Source organism: Lutjanus erythropterus, chromosome 23, assembly GCF_056507025.1.
Source record: "Lutjanus erythropterus isolate fLutEry1 chromosome 23, fLutEry1.hap2, whole genome shotgun sequence".
NCBI classification, from domain to species: domain Eukaryota; kingdom Metazoa; phylum Chordata; class Actinopteri; order Lutjaniformes; family Lutjanidae; genus Lutjanus; species Lutjanus erythropterus.
Genome location: NC_139339.1, coordinates 17,489,542 through 17,507,361, shown reverse-complemented (window position 1 = coordinate 17,507,361; position 17,820 = coordinate 17,489,542). Strand labels below are relative to the sequence as shown.

General features: G+C 38.2%; 1 protein-coding gene across 3 annotated transcripts in view; it reads right to left on the bottom strand.

Annotated features, from left to right (window-relative positions):
• Positions 1–8,952: 8,952 nt before the first annotated feature.
• Positions 8,953–17,820, bottom strand: part of LOC146305959 (phosphatidylinositol-binding clathrin assembly protein) — a 109,977-nt gene continuing 101,109 nt past the window's right edge. For all 3 annotated transcript variants that reach the window (XM_084713023.1, XM_084713025.1, XM_084713024.1), the window contains 3 exons: positions 14,772–14,828; positions 12,689–12,805; positions 8,953–11,878 (listed from right to left, as the gene is read on the bottom strand). In XM_084713023.1, coding sequence (XP_084569149.1) covers positions 11,864–11,878; positions 12,689–12,805; positions 14,772–14,828 — 189 coding nt within the window. In that variant the 3' untranslated portion in view covers positions 8,953–11,863. The remainder of the gene's footprint in view (positions 11,879–12,688; positions 12,806–14,771; positions 14,829–17,820) is intronic.

The following is a 17,820-nucleotide window of genomic DNA, read 5'->3' as shown; positions in this document are numbered from 1 at the left end:
TGAAGGTGGGGGTTGACATTCCTCATGCTGAGCGTTGGCTGTCACACACAGGCCTGCTGTGGCCCGGCAGCCGCCACAATAGGACTGACAACTTCTGGATTTCTGTCACTTTCTCTTACTGGAACCACTGCAGACACTGGATGCAAGTCATGGCAGACAGTGTTATTATACCTGTTGAATATTTAACAAAGATGCTAAAAGAAACCTCAAGAATTTCAGCATTTTCAGTGCTAAATTTCTGCCTAAATTTACTGTATATTTTTTGGGAAAGTCTGGTTATGGTAAAATTTAAAAAAATCAATATGCAAATATCACACCTATATGTGATTTATGAACATTTCAGTCTAAAATCATGGGCATTATGCTGCTAGAACAGCCTGCACTCCTCTGGTTTTAGGCTTTCCGCCCACATAAATGAAGATAAATGAAAATCTGCAGCCATATTACAGAAAATCTTAAGTTTTAAGATTTTTTTTTCAATTTAGGAATCCTATTTTATTTTACTTCATCCTATCTTATCTCACATTGGGAAATCCTAATCCTAATCTAGGAAATCCTGAATCTAATTTCACTGAGCAAAACAACTTTGTAAGTGATGTTTATTTATCCCTGACACATACTGAATCATACATTCAAAAAAAACAAAAAAACAAAAATTGCAGCAAAAACAACAACGGTCCCCTAACTTCAAAACAGATGACCTCACTACAGGTGATATAGTGGAAACTTGGACAGTTTAATGGTTATTCTAAAGTTTGTAGTTAGGAAAGTTTAATTAAGATTTTGGGAAGTTAGGATGTAATGTAATATGTTTTTCCTATCCTGAGTTGAGATAGGGACACTGACACTGGAAGTATTCATCTGTAATAGCTTTTTTCTTAAGTCAGGTCTTAACCCCCTAATTATCATGGTTATCAAACAGTTAAGATTAAGTTAAGGATTAAATTAGGAAGTGTCTGTGGGCTAATATGGCCTCTACTTTACACTGATTTCTCAAATTCACAATGTCTAAATCCTGATTCTCTTGGTTGCACTTTTGTCTTGTGTTCAGAATAAAATACACCTGAGAACAGTTAAATATTACGATTGTTAACTGGTCTGTAGTGGCATATTTGTCAAGAATGGTAGCCATAAAAAGAAATTCAATGTAATTTACGACACAAAACTTGTCTTATTTTGTGTCAAAAGTGAACAATATCGAGTCATTTTTTGTATTTTTCTAGTCTATTAAAATATACCAATTTATTTATTTTACAAAATATCCAAAGCACTCATAGTCAAGATGTTAGAGCTCAGCCGAGGAGGACGCTGTCACGAGCAAGAGCCTCTCGCCCACCACTACATGCACACTACACAGTGATGAGAAAATAATTCCTCCATAAAACTGCTCACAACAAGATCTGTGGCTTACCTCGAGTAACAGGTTCATGATTTCTGGAAAGAGACACTGCTGTTGACTTTGTTGTTGTTTTTCATGTTGTTGTTGTTGTTGTTGTTTTTTTTGTGCATTATATTCTAGAAAAAACAGACATCACTGTGATCAATATCTCAAAAACAATGTAGATGAATAAACAGCAGCACAGTTACAGATTTTGGGACACTGTTTTCTAACATTATATGATATTGAATTGAAATTTCACTAACCAAAAGGGTGTCTACATACTTTTGGCCATGTAGACAAGCTTATTCTTGCACATGAAGACAGTAAAACCTCTGAAAAGTCCCATATTCTCTTTAACTGTGGGAAAACTTTAAACTAAAACATACAATTACCACTCATTTGGAGTGCATAGTTACAGTTTATACACCTTTGTATGTACTGTATATATACCTGTATATCCACGTGTATTGTGGACATGTTGATCTAAAACACGTCTCCCAGCCTGGTCAGACTTTTGTCTGTTGCTACAACAGCTCCAGCTCTCCCACAGCGAGGATTAAAAAGCATGTTTCCACCTCCTGACTCCCACTGAGCTCTGAATAATGAAACTGTTTGTGTACATTTGTTCAACGATCACATTGAGAGGCTCTCACGGAGGCCAGGACTGGAGTGTTTGGTCGTATTTCAGGGTTTTTGACTAAATGGTCCTTGGTAAGAAGAAATACATCAGTCAAAATGTACCGTGGCTGACAAACAGCAGTGTTTGTGTCTTTAGTGAATAATTTATCGCTGAACCACCCGCAGTTGCTGCATGGCAATTTGACTCTCTGTGCCCAGGATGAAAAAACTACAAGAAAACCACTTATAAAACACCTTTCTGCAACATATAAGCTTTCATTACTGATAAACACAGTTACATAATTTAAATATTATACACATTACTCCTGTCTGACTTTAAAAATCAGTGTTCTGCTGCTTTCTTCACAGCAGAAAGTCAGAGCAGTGTAGTCGCCAGGAAAACAGGCATTTATATCAAAGATAATTTTAATAACGCACCAGTGTCCAATTATATGTTTGATAATGTATCTGCCTATGTTTGTTTGTTGTTTTTAAACATAAACAAAAATATTTTTTGATTATTATAATCTGCTTCAGTGACAGTATGGAAGTGTATTGCTGCCACACCAGGAAAAGAGTGTTATAACATGTAAAGTTTATTGTTATAACAACATTTCTTTCATGTTATAGTGAGATATTTTCATGCTATTATCACAACATACAAACCTATCACCTTATAACAAGCAATTTGTGGTCACATATACATTTACTACATACTATTTATCTTGTTATAACATGAAACATTTCATATTATAATGTATATTCTAAGGTCTGTTATTTGTATATAACAGACTGTTGTTATGAGGAACAGACAGTTCTGATTATAGACTCTGGAGGAACAATAAAACCATTGTGAATTCAGTGAAATCATTTTAAAGTTAATATTTTCTGTCAAAATACTGGTATTTTTTGGTATGTAACCGTGTAACAAAGCAGGGTAATTTTGTGATTTATTTCACAGTAATGACCTGCTCACTATGCAGAATCCCTCACACGTTATGTTGTTATGATGTTATAACGTGACAGGTTGCACTCTTGAAAAACAGCTCCCTTTTCTTGTTTTGAAGAACCAGTTTGCAGGATTTAGTAGCTTCTAAAGGTGAGCTTGCAAAAATGTCATCTCACCCTCCCCTTCCAAGCATGTGGGAGAACCTACATGGTCACGAAACTCATGAAAAAGGCAAAAGATCGTATCGAGAGCCAGCGTTTTGTTTGTTAGTTTTGGACTACTGTAGAAACCTGTCAGTGCCACATGGTGGACCTGCAAACGTAACGTATATCTGAGAGCTGATACAACACAAGAAAGAGTAAATGCCATGAAGCAAAGTTCAAGTCAGATAAGACATAGGTACATATAGGCAGTGCAAATGACAATGCATAGAGTGCATATTATACTTTGGATTTTTTTTTAATGGATATCTTGTGTAATCAATCAAGTGTTAAGGAGTCTAGCCAGCGACCTTGGGCCCTGTTGTGGTGGCTGAATCAGGCGTCTTTCACTGGAAAAGTGCCGTGAGGGGAAGTGAGTGTAAATCAGTTCAGGAGATTTCCTGCAAAATCCAGCCACGTATAAAGCAGCATGAACACTGAAGTCCTTCCAGGTAGACTTAAGTTGTCATGATTTGATGTTGGTAAAATGCAACATGTAGCACCTTTAAAATCAGCTGCAGCCGTGTCAACAGCGAACATCACTGTCGGTCTGGTTTTATGTCAGTAAATGTAAAGAGATTGGAGGGAGGTTGGTGGGAACAATGCACAACTTTTTTATACTGTTCAATAAATGGATTATTTCTGCTGTTTTACCCTCCTACCAAATGGATTTCCTTCTTTGCATAATAAAGTTTAGTGGGATTTGTCTTGTGACTAATTTCACTGATTTAAGACCCAGTTTGGTGGGAAAACCAAATCTTTATTGTTTCTTTAAAAACTGAATTTAAGAGTTGATTGAACTGTACGGGATATTAATTTACCTCATTACCAGTCAAAAGACTTCAAGTTAGCAGAACTCAAGTTCAGAAAGTAACTACAACTTTTAAGATTAATTAACTTGAATAAATAAAACCTGTATGTTTATATTGAGTTAATTGAAAATATTAGTTGATTCCAGTAAATTCCTGAATCATTTTTAACACTAAACCTTCTACACACCCTTAAGCAATGTGGCTGACAGAAGACGACTGGATCATGAAGGCAGATTTTAGGTGTAAATGTGTTACTTGTATGAATGTGAATCAGTTCATTTTACCAGGGTTTTAAAATATGCCATTCACAATCAAATATAAAACTGGTGCAACACATATCGGATGGGTTAAAACATGAGTTGAGATCTTACTCGAAGAGGAGGCTGAATTAAGAAAACAGATTCTCGAGCCCCTCCGGCGCCACAATTAAAAATCAGAAGATACACTGTTTGACATTTCAAGGCCTTGAATTTTTACATCTTAAAGGTTTATAGACCCTCTTTCAGCTCTGAGACTGAAACTAAAAACACAGACAGTCGTTTAGGAATGGAAAATGACTTTTTATTTCTTCCAAAAAAAGAGAGAGAAAACAGATCCCTAGAATAAACAAATATACTGCTGTAAAATAAAAGCCTGTGATTTTTGTCGACTGTAACATTTGTTTGCCTTTCCATGCTTGATACAATCCATATATTTCTGCTTTAAATAAATAGAAAAAATGTACAAAGAGATGGGGGAGGAGGAGACAGAGAAGAGAGAAAGAGAGAGACAGATTAAAAGGTGTATTCTGCTCAAAAAACATTTGGCATCATTGAGAATTCATGGCTGATCCTGATGTACAGGGAGGTCTGCAGCCCTCGAAATCTGCATCGTCTGTCTGTTTAGCCCGTCCCCACTGAGTAGTATCATACCTATATACTGCTGTAATAATGCTAATATCTGTCTGTCAGAAAAATAAAGAGTAAAATGCAAAATAATGTGGCTGCGGATTATGAGAGTTATGTCTTTAAGCTCTGTGTTGTGAGTGTGTGTATTTCTCTATATACAGAATAGTGAGGCAGCAATCCGAGGGTTCTTACCAAAAAACACAGATGTAGAAAAAACAGAACGTGCACAAGAGATCTTTGATTCAACACACCGACTCACTGACAAAATGAGGAAATTCATCCGTTAAACAGCCTCTCTCTTTGTTTCGTTCCTTTCATTTTGTGGGTTTTTGACTCTGAATCCATTTTGGATTTCTCCTCTAACGCCGTCACTCAACCCACAGATGGCGCCACAACAGCGGACAGACCTGCCATGTCCTGCAAGTAACAAATGTGACATCTTTGGGAGAGGCAACACAAAAAAAAGTTTGGCGCTCCGTTTTGCTACAGTGGCTCGTTTAACGACAGTAACAAACATCTGTCAGATTCAGTCCAACAAACGGATGAACCTGCTGTCATGGACGGCAAATGATTGGTCAAGAATGTGTAATCCATCCGGCCCTTGACCTTGTCCGGGGGCACCTGACAGACGATTTTTAAAAACAGGGACAACAAGAGGAGAGAATTTATCTTCATCATCACCATCACTGTCATATCATGCTTTTTGGAAAAAAGGACAACAAACATCGACAACGTTACAACCATGCACTCCCCCGACCCCGGAAAGAGAGAGGGATGGCTCGCCACAGAGAGGAGTCTGCTCTCCGAATGTTTCATACACTTGGCCTTAAGCAGAGAACAGACATTTTAATATGACATCAAGGTTTATCCATGTATCCTTCCTCACTGAGATTCATGCTACAACAATGCAGAGAGGGTGTGGTAGCAGCTTTTAAAGTCAAGAGAAACTTTGCCACAAGGCTGCCTGGTCTGATTGCAAACGTATGGAAGCCCATTTCAGCCAATGTGATGGAAAAAACAGAAGACTGAGTAATTCATTATGATGAGAGACTTTCTAAAAATGAGAAATTTTCTCAAAATGAGTCAGTATCTCAAAACAATGAAAAATTCTTAAAAGCACAAGAAACTTTTTCATAATAATAAGAAACTCAAGAAACTTTTTTGAAATGAGAAACTTTCTTAAAACAATGAGAAACGTTCTTAAAATAATGACTCATTATTTTGAGAACGTTTCTCTTTATTTTGAGATATAACTCAGTATTTTAAGACACTAAGTCATTATTTTGAGAAGGTTTCTCATTATAATGACTTGCAGGATCTTCTTTGTTTCCCATCACATTGGCAGAAATGGGCTACCATCCAAACGTTCCAAGTTGGTAGCCTGCATCAAAAAACAGTGGTTGTCCTGGGAAACTCCCGGCTATAAATGTGAAAAAGTGTCTAAATTTGAGGGAGGGAGCTGCCGAAAAAGAGTCTGCATGCTCGGCCGAACCCCTCCCTGGATAAATACCGTAACAAAATTACCTACACGATAAAGCTGTAATAATTACTGGCAGTTACATTGACGCTAAGGAGACGAGGAGACGAGCCAGTAACATTTACAAAACTCAAAAACCACATTAGAGTCTCCTCTACGCTCTCTCTATCCCCCGAAATTTGACCATTTTCAAACCACTTGAGACACACAGACAAAGAAAACCTCATCATCGCAACAGGCAGGACTTGATTCCATGCAGAGAATTTTTAAAGTTTATAAAACAACAAGAAACGGAAAGAATAGAAAAGCTAATAACTGACCAAGAAGAACACAAAAAGAAGATTTAGCTTGAAAAGAAAAAAGCTGTTCACTGAAAAAGGTCAGACAGCTTTCATTCTGTTTGATTTCAGGTAAGTTGGCAACAACAAACAAAACACCCTGGCACTGATTCTCCTGTCCTTCAAATCGAAGCCAAACCATTTTGTATTCTAAAGAGGTAACATCAGGAATCATCAGATCTGCAGTTCGACCTGATGTGATTCATTGTTTTTAAGATCCAGGTTGACGATGATCTGATTCTGGATACGTGCCACTGTAACGGCTTCTCCTTCTGAAGTGCCAAATTCATCACACCATATTAGAGACAGTAAGACTGCTGTCCCAGAAAATAAAGAACCATAATTAGAACTCATTTTGGTGCCAACATGCAGACATCCATTAAGAAAACAGTTTAATGAGAGTCCAAGTTGGAATTCAAAAGCAAAAAGGTATCTGTGTTTTAGACCCTGGAGAGGAGGAATTTTGAGGATGGAGAAAGTCCAAAGAGTCCCAGTTCAGGACAGTGACGTGTTGACAACAGTTCAGTTTTAGGACAACTGAAACACCAGAAAGCAGCTTTCTGTTCAATGACGTAGATAAAGTTTGTTGAAGAAGTTTTGGTAGGACTCAAAAACCAAAGATGCCAATCCTACACGTTTCCTTAATATCATCACTTGGAACTAAACTTTCATCAGTCTGAAGGCAGTTTGTGAAACTGTCAAGAAAACTGACAACATCGACAAGATTTTTCCATTTTTTTCCATGACACTTGATACACGACTTTCAAAGTAATATTTTATCCACCTTTGTCCTCATTCTGGGGTCAAGAAGGCAACGATCTCACAAGACAGTCTCTACTAAACTGGATGGAAACAATTAGGGTTTTAAAAAAACCTCCATTGCTGAACCAATCCAAAGTCTTTAGGGTGGCCTGTCATTTTTGGGCAGGGACATTGTGTACTTACTACTGAAAAGAACATGGGGACAGGTTTCCAGCAAACGTGTCCTTGAAACAATTTTAGGGGCATTTGTTAGCAGTTGTACTCGCTGCCACTGAAGCAGCTACGTTGAATTTTGAAAACTCCAAACACAATTGATAGGCAGCGAGATAGCTGATTGTCTGGTCTTGTGAGACTAAATTTGCATTTATAAATGCCCAACAACCATTTACGCTATAAAAATAATGCAGTTTGGTTATGTTTAAGAACCAAAACCGCAATGAAAAGAACATGGTTTGTGTTAAAATAACTAATTCCATAAAACAATGGTTGGCTCAACCAGATCCAAGGCTTGTTGAATTCAGTCTGAATGGAAGGGGGGGCAGATGTATCTGCCAGAGATTGGCAGATTCATTTGGTTTTCAGTTTCAACGTCTGCCCTTATTACTCTGAAAGTCTGGCTGACTGTCATGAAAAAGAAGGACGATTCATATCCATGTATATCAATCTATTGATTAGATTTCATGACCATCTCATGAACTGCCAACATACTGGGCTGGAACTTTTGTTCAGCAGTGATTAGTGGATTCCCTTGCTACTTGCCACATTTTTTCTAATGGATAAAACTAATAAACACCCCTGAACAACAGCTGGTTGACTGTCAAAGTGACTAATTGACAAGCTGCTGTTGAAATCTACTAACATTTAGCTAAAGTTCATTTCCAAACTTCGTTGGACTACATACTTGGCCAACAAAGTCTCCCATTTGCCAAAAAGACCTGGATATCCAAGCACCAACAGTCCAATCAGAGACCGTTTGTAGGCTGCTGACATCATAACGAGAGGCGGAGAGATGGCCGATGTTGATGCGACATGAAAAAATGGTGCGGACCTTATCTACCAGACACTGGAGCGATGCTAACAGTGAGAAGAAAGAGCGCACTCAAAGCTAGAGAAAAGCGAACCACAAAGCCTGAGCCGGACAGCCTCCGAAAGGTTTCGTCTACAGCTAAAAGACAGAGACACCAAGAGAGATAATAGAGCTATAGTTACTAGACACTGGCAGAGGTGAGGACAAGGTGGGAAACCTACTGCAGGAGGTCTTCTATAAGGAGGATACTATGACGAGAGGCTAAGCTAACACAAGACTGTGACAAGAAGCATCTCAGAGCAATATCTATCCAACAGCGACAGTGATGGGTGGGAGCAGACAATCTAGACAGAAACTGGTTATTATAACTATTTTTTTTTTTTTTACATATCTACACATACCAAACAGTGACGAAGCAGGCTAAAAAAGCATTCTAGAGATAGACCAACTAGACAGAGTTGAGAGACTGAAGCGAGATTCTAGAGATTTTCATAGCAGAGTGATGATGAGTGTGACTTGACTGAACTATCACTGATGACTGGGATGTAGACACTGGACTGGGGTCGGGGATGGGACTACAAAAAGTTTCAAGTTCATCCTCATAATGGCAGGAAAATAATTTTTCATTACCTGCCACAGTGGCTGGTAGATTAGACAAACTTCTTATTGTAAAACCCCAAAATAATTATTACAGACTTCAAATCTCTTTCTCAACTTTTTCCACACCAGAAAAACTGGCAACAGCTCTACCACGGCAGGATAGTCACTTCAGTGCAAAATTTTTGCATGTGCATTTTGCAACAAAATTTGAGTTTACAAAAAACAAAACAAGCACATTTTGTGTCAAACTCGCTGGCTCAAATTTGGCTCGAGATTTGACACAATTTGACCCTCAGAAATAGCCCTCAATGGAAAACAAACACATAAATGTGTCAGCACACACGTGAACACACACTAAAATGCATTACACACACATATACCAACAGTCAAACTCATGGTGACGGATGCTTTGGCTGAGGAATGGCCATGACCTCTTACATGAGTCAAAATTTGATCCCCAAAATTTCCTGGAACCACGGCGCAAGGGTGATGCCAAAAGTTCAGTGTCGTTTGGCTCTTAAAGCCACTCACTTTGATTCAGTGCAATTTAAAGTGAATTCAGCTTGATTCAGTAACATTTAATCACTCACTCAGTGCTGCTGTCATCAATCATTGGCACATAATGTGGATCTGCTAATAGGGAGTACCTAATGAAAAAGCTCTTATTGTAGAAACCTTTGACGCCTGAATCTGCTTGGTGAGCTGATGAAGACAAGAGGAACAGATACACACAGTTCAACCAGGGGCTAACAGGCAGCTAACAGGCTAACAATGCTAATGAACACTCTGCAGTTTCTTCAGCATAACAAAAATACAAATGTCTTACATTTTATCCTCTACTGAGAGTAATGGCAGCCAAAAATGTTAAGATGAACATGTATACATGATATCTGACTAAGTGCCTGGTCACACCAGCATTTAAAACAGTGAACATTTTGGGAGGGAATTAGCACATTCCAATGTGTTTGCAAGCAAGGGTGAAATAAAACAATGCAACTTTTCATTTAATGTTATCTTTGACAGACAAATTGTTTCTGTTGACCAAAAACAAGCAATCCTGAAAGTGCTGACCTCTGGTGGAATGAGGTGTCCTAAATGGAGGAAGCTAGGATTATAAGCTTATTAGCTTTGATGCACCATCAAGAAGCTCAGAGAGCAACTGACTGACTAGCACTAGCATGTCTCTAGCCAAGTAGCATATTAGTGGTTAGCTTGCCAGCTGCAGTAGTTTACCAGTGAGCCCTAAGAGTAATCGCTACATCAACAATTGAATGTTGACAATTGATGTATGGATAATATTCACAGTGCCACTTTGTGGCCTGACAAGGCCTTCAGAAAAATATGTAAAATTTGGGTTTACAGACAACTTAGATGGCTATGTAACATACTTGCATGTTGTCAACACCAACTAAGCCCAGTTTCTCAAGTTTTATTTAACCACCTCGGAGTAAAAAGCTTCGTAAAAGAGGATGGATTTGTAAACCAAAATATATCTTTTGAATAAACTGTGTGAATTTATTGTCCCATTAGCAACCAAGCCAACGAACTTGCTAACTGACAGAACGCTAGCTAGTTCATAGGGCATTTCTTCTCTTTCTCTCTCTCTAATAAATCATCACTGAACAAAATGGTGTACAATCTTGAGAATAAAACCCCAGGGGAGGGTAAAAGACACAGAAATACAAAGAAAGTGTGACTAATTAGCTCTAGCTTGTTCCTGGCTAGGTAGCGTGTTAGCAGTTAGCTCGCCAGTGCCCTGTGAGTATTCACTATATCACCAATCTGGATAAATTTCGCTGTACCACTTTTTGGCGTGTCCAGGCCGGGAGGAAAATATGCAAAATTTTGGTTCCCAGACAATTTAGATGACTATGTACAGTGCTAGCACGTCAGCATGTCACCACTAAGCCCTGTTTCCCTGTGTGTATCTGTAGGAGAAGAAAACAATGTAATATGAATAACAAAGACTTAAGCTTAAAACCCATAACAACAAACGCTCCACTACTATTAACAAATGGTTCAACAAATTGCTGTACAAGCCCCGATAACATTCAGGAGAGGCTGCAGAAGAACACAGATCAAAAAATACAAAGATATCCCAACAGAGCGGAAAATTACAGGACACGAGAAGATTTGCCTTTAAATCTCTCGCTGATTGGACAGTCGTAGACACAGGCGGTGAACGAAGGGGATGAGGAGGAGGTCGGTTGTGACGGTATTGTCTGAAACAACTACTTAACACATTTTCGTACTTCCACACACACTAAACAAACACTTGTCCCCTCCTAAGTGCTCCCAAGTTGCCGTTGCAGGCGGACGGTAACGCAGAGGGGACAAAATAGCACCAGTATGAAATAAAGCTAATTCTGCAGCAGAGACTCTCACAAGCAGTCAGAGGTAGGATTTCCTCCATCCCCTCTCTTCTCTTCTCCATCGTTCTCTCTCATCCTTATTCCCTCTCCTGAAACATCACTCCATCAATAGATTTAAATCACAAATTAGACAGAATAACAGAAAGAAGCTCCACACACACACACACAGACACATGCAAGAAGTTGTTTCAGACAACCACCAGTCAGGATGACCTCCTCCCCAGCAAATCCCTCCATCCCTCCATCCTCTGTTCGGTCATCTTCTCCTCCTCTTTCCAACTTGTTTTTGGTGTCGGTTGGTTTATCTTGTTGTCTGTCTGTCTCTTAGTCGTTTTAACTTGATCAAATCATTCCTCCGTCCATCTGATCGTTCCTCTCGTGTGTGTTTTCTTCTGCTGTTTGTTTGTCGCTTTTGGCACTCTGCTTCCCCCCTGAATGGATTACATAAACTGCATCTGAATAGACAGGAAAAAAAATAGAGAAATTGACTTTTTGGATACCAACATACAGTAATTCAGGGTTGTGAAACAGTTAACATGATAGGAAATCAGAAAAACAACCTTTAAGCGACACAAAATAATATATATTTATTCAGACATTCCTCTAATCTTTGCTTCTTTTCTTGTGAATAATTTTACCTCCTCAGGCCTCCCAATAAATTCAAACAAAACGGGAGGTAAAAATCATTTGTTGGTTGAGCTGGTCATTATTTTCCACTCCTTTGATCATTCTCTCAGTGATTTGTATTTATTGACTTCATTCCTTGACATTTTTTCTATGTCTTTGTTACTTTTGAGATGTCTCGACATGATTAATGCCGTACATTGTGAGTCATGCTTGGAGGTGTTTACCGATCCTGCAAGAGCCAACTGGGCTTCAAACTTTTCTTGTAATGTAATAAAATAGAATATGTGATTAAGTGTGATTTCGACTTCTTAAGGACTTCCAGCACTGTTACACGTTCCAGTTACAGTGTTTTTGGACTTATCACTTGGGCAAGAAAGATGTGCATCTGTTTTTGGACTGGTTATAAACACAGACATGCAACTGGTGGTGACTGTCTACACAAGAAGACTCTGGTTGGTTTTAAGGGATCACAAGCAAAAAAAAAAGTTGGGTTAAATGAGGAAGGAGCTTAATAAAGTCCCTCCTTGGTATAACAAACAAACTGCGATTACTAAAAATGGTTTTATGAAGTGTCCCCCAGTCCGTGTAGTAACTAGTAGATTTTGTGTGTATGAATGCAGAAATACTGGACAGCTGACCTGGGCTCCGGGCATGGGTGCGAAGGGGTTGGTGGGTCTGAGAACAGGCTGGTTGTACATCATTGGCTGAGGAGCCATCACTGGTACCCCGCCCATCTGACCCATCTGGGGAGGGACCTGAAGAGACAGAGAAAGAAAAAAAGAAAAAAAAAAAAAAAGACAGAAACAAAACAAGAATGAAAAAGACAGCAAGATGAAAACAGAAGGGAGAAACCAATGATGCAAAAACAACAAAAAGGCAAAAATGTTCAGAGACAAACCAAACAGAAAACACAGAGATGAAAGGGGAGGACAAGGACAGGAAGGTGGGAAGGAATAGGGAGAAAGAAGACAAGAGAAGAGAGATGAGAGAGAGAAGACAAAGGGAATAATCAAACGAAAGAAGCTACAGCAACTATTTTGATAACCAACTAATCATTTGAATCATTTATCGAGCAAAAAACTCAAACACTGACTGTTTGTATCTTCCATAAATGTTAGAATTTGTTGCTTTTCTCAGTTTTAGATGAGTGTAAACTGAAAATGTTTTGGTTTTGGACTGCTGGTCAGACAAAACAAGGCAGGCAACTTATTTTCCCGATTTTCTGAAACTTAATTTACAGCTTAGTCAGTAATGACAAATGTTAACTGCAGCACAATTCTGAGGTTTTGTTACACACTTTCAATACGTGTAGTCTTTTATATTTGAGACTGTCAAACCAGCCCTCTGAAAACTTGCCTTTACCCACTGTGGCTGTTACATCCTCCACAGAAAGATGGACAAACTCAACAAACATTTCTGATACCAGGTCACATATACCCTTGGTATTTTTCCCCAAACATATTGACTAAACAATATTATTATTCCCACCTTATTCTTTAGTCTCTTTTATAAATAATAACCCAAAATGATTTGAAAAAAGTAAAGAAATTAAATTTTCATGGCAACTGTGCAGCCTTGTTCATTCACCGTGTCCATGGAAACAACAATGAAGAGATAATTTTCTTATACAGAAAAGATAGTTCATTTATTTCCTGATAACTTCATCACTGCATAACTCATAAACAGGGCTTTCCACACGGATACGGAGCAGCCAGCCTGTTGTGAAAAAGTACCCAGCTAGGGGGTCTGGGAGAGAAAAGATTTTGGCAGTAAAAGCCCAAATTTGGTGTCTCTGGCACTAACGCCACTATTCCATCATACACACTGATCTAAATTATTGCATATTTTAATGAGTTTGCCTCCCTGACTGTAAACAAGTAGTGAATTTTTGTAAAGGAGAATTTCACTTCTTGTATGTTCTAGTCCACACAGTCTGTAACTAGCTGTTAATATTTCAATTATTATTATTAATTGATTAAATGTTTTGGTTTACTTTATTTTTGTTATTTCTAAACTTGCTCTGTGTCAGAAAACAGCTTTGTCCCAGACAAGAATTCACAATTTCAAACAATTAAAAAAAAGTGTGAAAAGCTGTCAACATCTAAAACTGACAATACCTACTGATAACGTAAGTATAAAAATGTGCTGTTATAATCATCTTTGTGCTAAAAAGGTTTTTATGAAAATGTTGTCCCTTCAAAGTTGTGTCCCAGATTTCTGTAATCTCTGTCAGATTCATACAGAAACAAGGACACCGTCTCACTTCTTGTTTTAAAAATGTTGGGAAAACTGCTCAAGCACTTGTAAGATTTATATTTTTCTACAATGTCAATTCATAATATTACTACCAGATGTGTCTCAACTGCAGCCCATCTAAATCTAAGCTAAATAAGAATGATTGTTTCAAAATGTGTATTTTGATTAACATAAAGAGAACTCTGAGCAACTTTAAAAAATTAAATGGCTGCTCACTATGACAAAAAAAAATGTAACACTTAAATCTAAACTAAACATTTAATTAAAATCATTTAATCATTACGAGGTTGGCCTGTTACAAGATGCAAAATCCAAGAGTTTGACCTCTTTAGAAAAGTTTTTCCAGCATAGTTCAAGAGTAAAAATCAAACTCTTCTCAAAATGCATTTTTGTCCCAGTCATGTATGTAAATGAGTCATGAGTTTGACTGTGTGTTCATGAGCAGTAAGTTTTTTGGACACTCACCATTCCATACACAGGCACTTGCGGTGTGGTCATGGGAAAAGCCATGGGAGCTGGAGCCTTGAAGAGAAGAAAAAAAAAACATGAATCAACTTAAAGCAGGTGGAGAAAGAAGCAGACATGGCTGCAAACATGACAGACGACACACCTGGGTCAAACACTTTATAACTTGTGTCAACCTGCATATGTGGAATGCTGCTAGTGTAAATAATACCAGGACATTTATACAGTTTTAGTGTGTTTAGCTTTGACAAGCATCTCATCTGTCTCTATTAGACATGTCTGACTCTGAACACATTAAATAAAACACACACAGTCTAATGTATGTGCAAGGAGAGTACATTTAATGCAGATAGTGAAGAAGTGTGTTCACATTAGGAGCACGACAACACAGCACGCAACAGAGGTACTTAGTGGTATCCCACTGGGAGCAATCATTACCACGGCTTTAAAAGGGGTGGCTCAGTAGGACGGCGTTTAGCCCTGCCCTCCTCACTCCACAAATCAAATCCACTACGGCTGAATGGGCCTCAAATTCAACGTGACGGGCAATTTGTAGCCGTCGGTTACAACCCACGCACATCCTCAACAAAGTGGCTGATTTCTGCTCGACACATTTGTAATTTATGGGAGCGAGTGTCCGTGGTACACTGCAGTATGGTATCAGTGAAATATCCCGGAGGGGAAATCAGTTTACAAGATGAGAAGTGAAGATGCAGCGTAGGGTGCCTCCTGCACAACAGAGGGCCATCTATAACACGCACACACCACTATATTAATATTCACAGATGTTAGATGAGTTATTCATCGCCTGCAGTCATTTTACAGTTTGGGGAGTTACACATCACCGAGGCACGCACCCTGACAACTTCTCTTCATTATTTAAGCTGATCCTGATTGTTTCCATTCACCTGTATAATAATGGTCGAACAACAGAAATGTCTTATTTCCGTAACCATTTCCACATTGATTCTTAAAGTTTGAGGTTTGACTGGCGCTCTTTTAATCATCTCATTTCGCTGCATGCAATTTTTATCAGATATGACAGATTAAAAAAACGCTTATGAAAAATGTGGGCTTGTTGTGCAAAGGCCAACTGTTTATCTTGAGGCGCTTGGAAGCCTTTGCACACAGAGCATTTAAATCCATGATTGTGACAGCCCTACATATAATACAACCTCAATTCCAAAAAAGTTTGGGAGGTTGTGTAAAACATAAATAAATCAAAATGCAATGATTTGCAAAAACCATCCCAACTTTTTTGGGATGGGGGTTGTAAAAAAATCTTAATTTCTCAGTGGGATTTGAGAGTACCTGCAAGGATCTGCAGATGTGACAAGATAATACCAGTGTGATTCCACTCCTCCTATCACATGTAATTGTAGAGTATTTGCTGCAGACAGAAGCTGCAACTGTTTGCTCTGCTGCAGGTCAACCCGCTCACCCAGAAGTCAGTGGGCTCCCACTGTTCCTTTAAAACCCATTAAAAACAGCTTGCAGAAACACGCTGCTGCCTTCACAGACCTAATCCATCATTGTAAATGAGACAACTGAGGCATTTCTCTTTGCATGACTTTATAGCGTCTCAATCATTGCAGAGGTATTAAAACACTTCCACTCGGCCAGAGCTGGAAGTCTCTGCAGCTGGAGTATGAAAAAGTGCACATGAATGAAAAAAGGGTAAAATATTTCCATTAAAGGCAGTAATTAGTTGTGTGAAATCAGATATTACTTTTGCAGTCTTACATCAAATGATGGATTACCTTAATCAAGGCAATACAATGGTGGATTTAACCTTTTTACATGGAAAAATAAAACAGTAGCATTATCCTTTAATTGATACTTATGCAACAATGCCTTAATCAATGCTTTAAACAAATAGCTTGTTATGCTGGTTGAGCTCTGGTCTTGCAGTATTTTAAGATTGTTTTAACTCAGTTTTCAATGTGCAGCACCTTTGCTGACTTGTTAAATGCTCACCTTTAAACAAAGTAAATCACATGTTCAGTGCTCAGAGTTTCAAATTTCAATGCTCATCACTAAACATATAAATCAATAAATGGGCTCAATATGTTGCAAGGTGTGTTTGCAAGGAAAAAAGAAACATTTTCTTCATTTATGTATTTCATGTACTACTGCAGCTTACTGTATTTTAGATGACTGATGTCTCTAGTGTTTGATGTCTTAAATAAAACAAACTTTGTGGTCGATACAGAACAGAAAAGTTAAATTGATGCACTGAAGAGCAGTCTAGCTGTAGACTACAACATTAGCCATATTTTTTCACCCATATCGGTTTAAAGTTTTGGAAAACTGGAACAACTTAAAGTATACCAAATTAGCTATTAGTGGTTCCTGTGTACATTGTTCCCATGGATATTTTTTGTCTATGATTTCTAAACCCTCAGACAATAAATCAAAATAAAGTTCTTCTTTTTCTATAGACTTCTAATACGTACATTAAACATTTTTTCTTCTCATTGTTGTATAATCTTGATGAAATGAGCACTGCAGACAGCATTTTGATGAGAATTATTTACAGTTTGATAGAGTGGGGTGATTCACCTCTACTCTGATTTTAAATATTATGAATCGATGCAAAAAAGTCAATAATGTAAAATGTAAAACCCAATTCTCGATATTGTGATCGTCTGCAACAAGACAGGGCTCTGCATTTCTTATAGCTAAACCGGCTGGATGGTGAAACAAGAAAGACGTGCATTGTGTTTACAGCCTAAACTAGGCTACTTCTCAAGTTTTGGTGAGGATGGCCGAGCAACTGCAGATCGATACAAACTAATTGTCACACCCTGATTTACAAGGCGAGTGTATGGAGGCATTTTGGCCACTAAGTTGAAGGGAAAAGAATACACTTTAAATCAGACTCGTGAGGTGCCAAAAGATTTCCACCCCTACAGTTTGACAGCATTTTTAGATAATGACCATTTTATTCTGACATATACAACGTGATGCTGTGACCAACTTACAGCAAGATGTATTACTTCATTTGATAAAGATTTTGTGTTTGCATGTGAAATATTAAGGGCCAGAA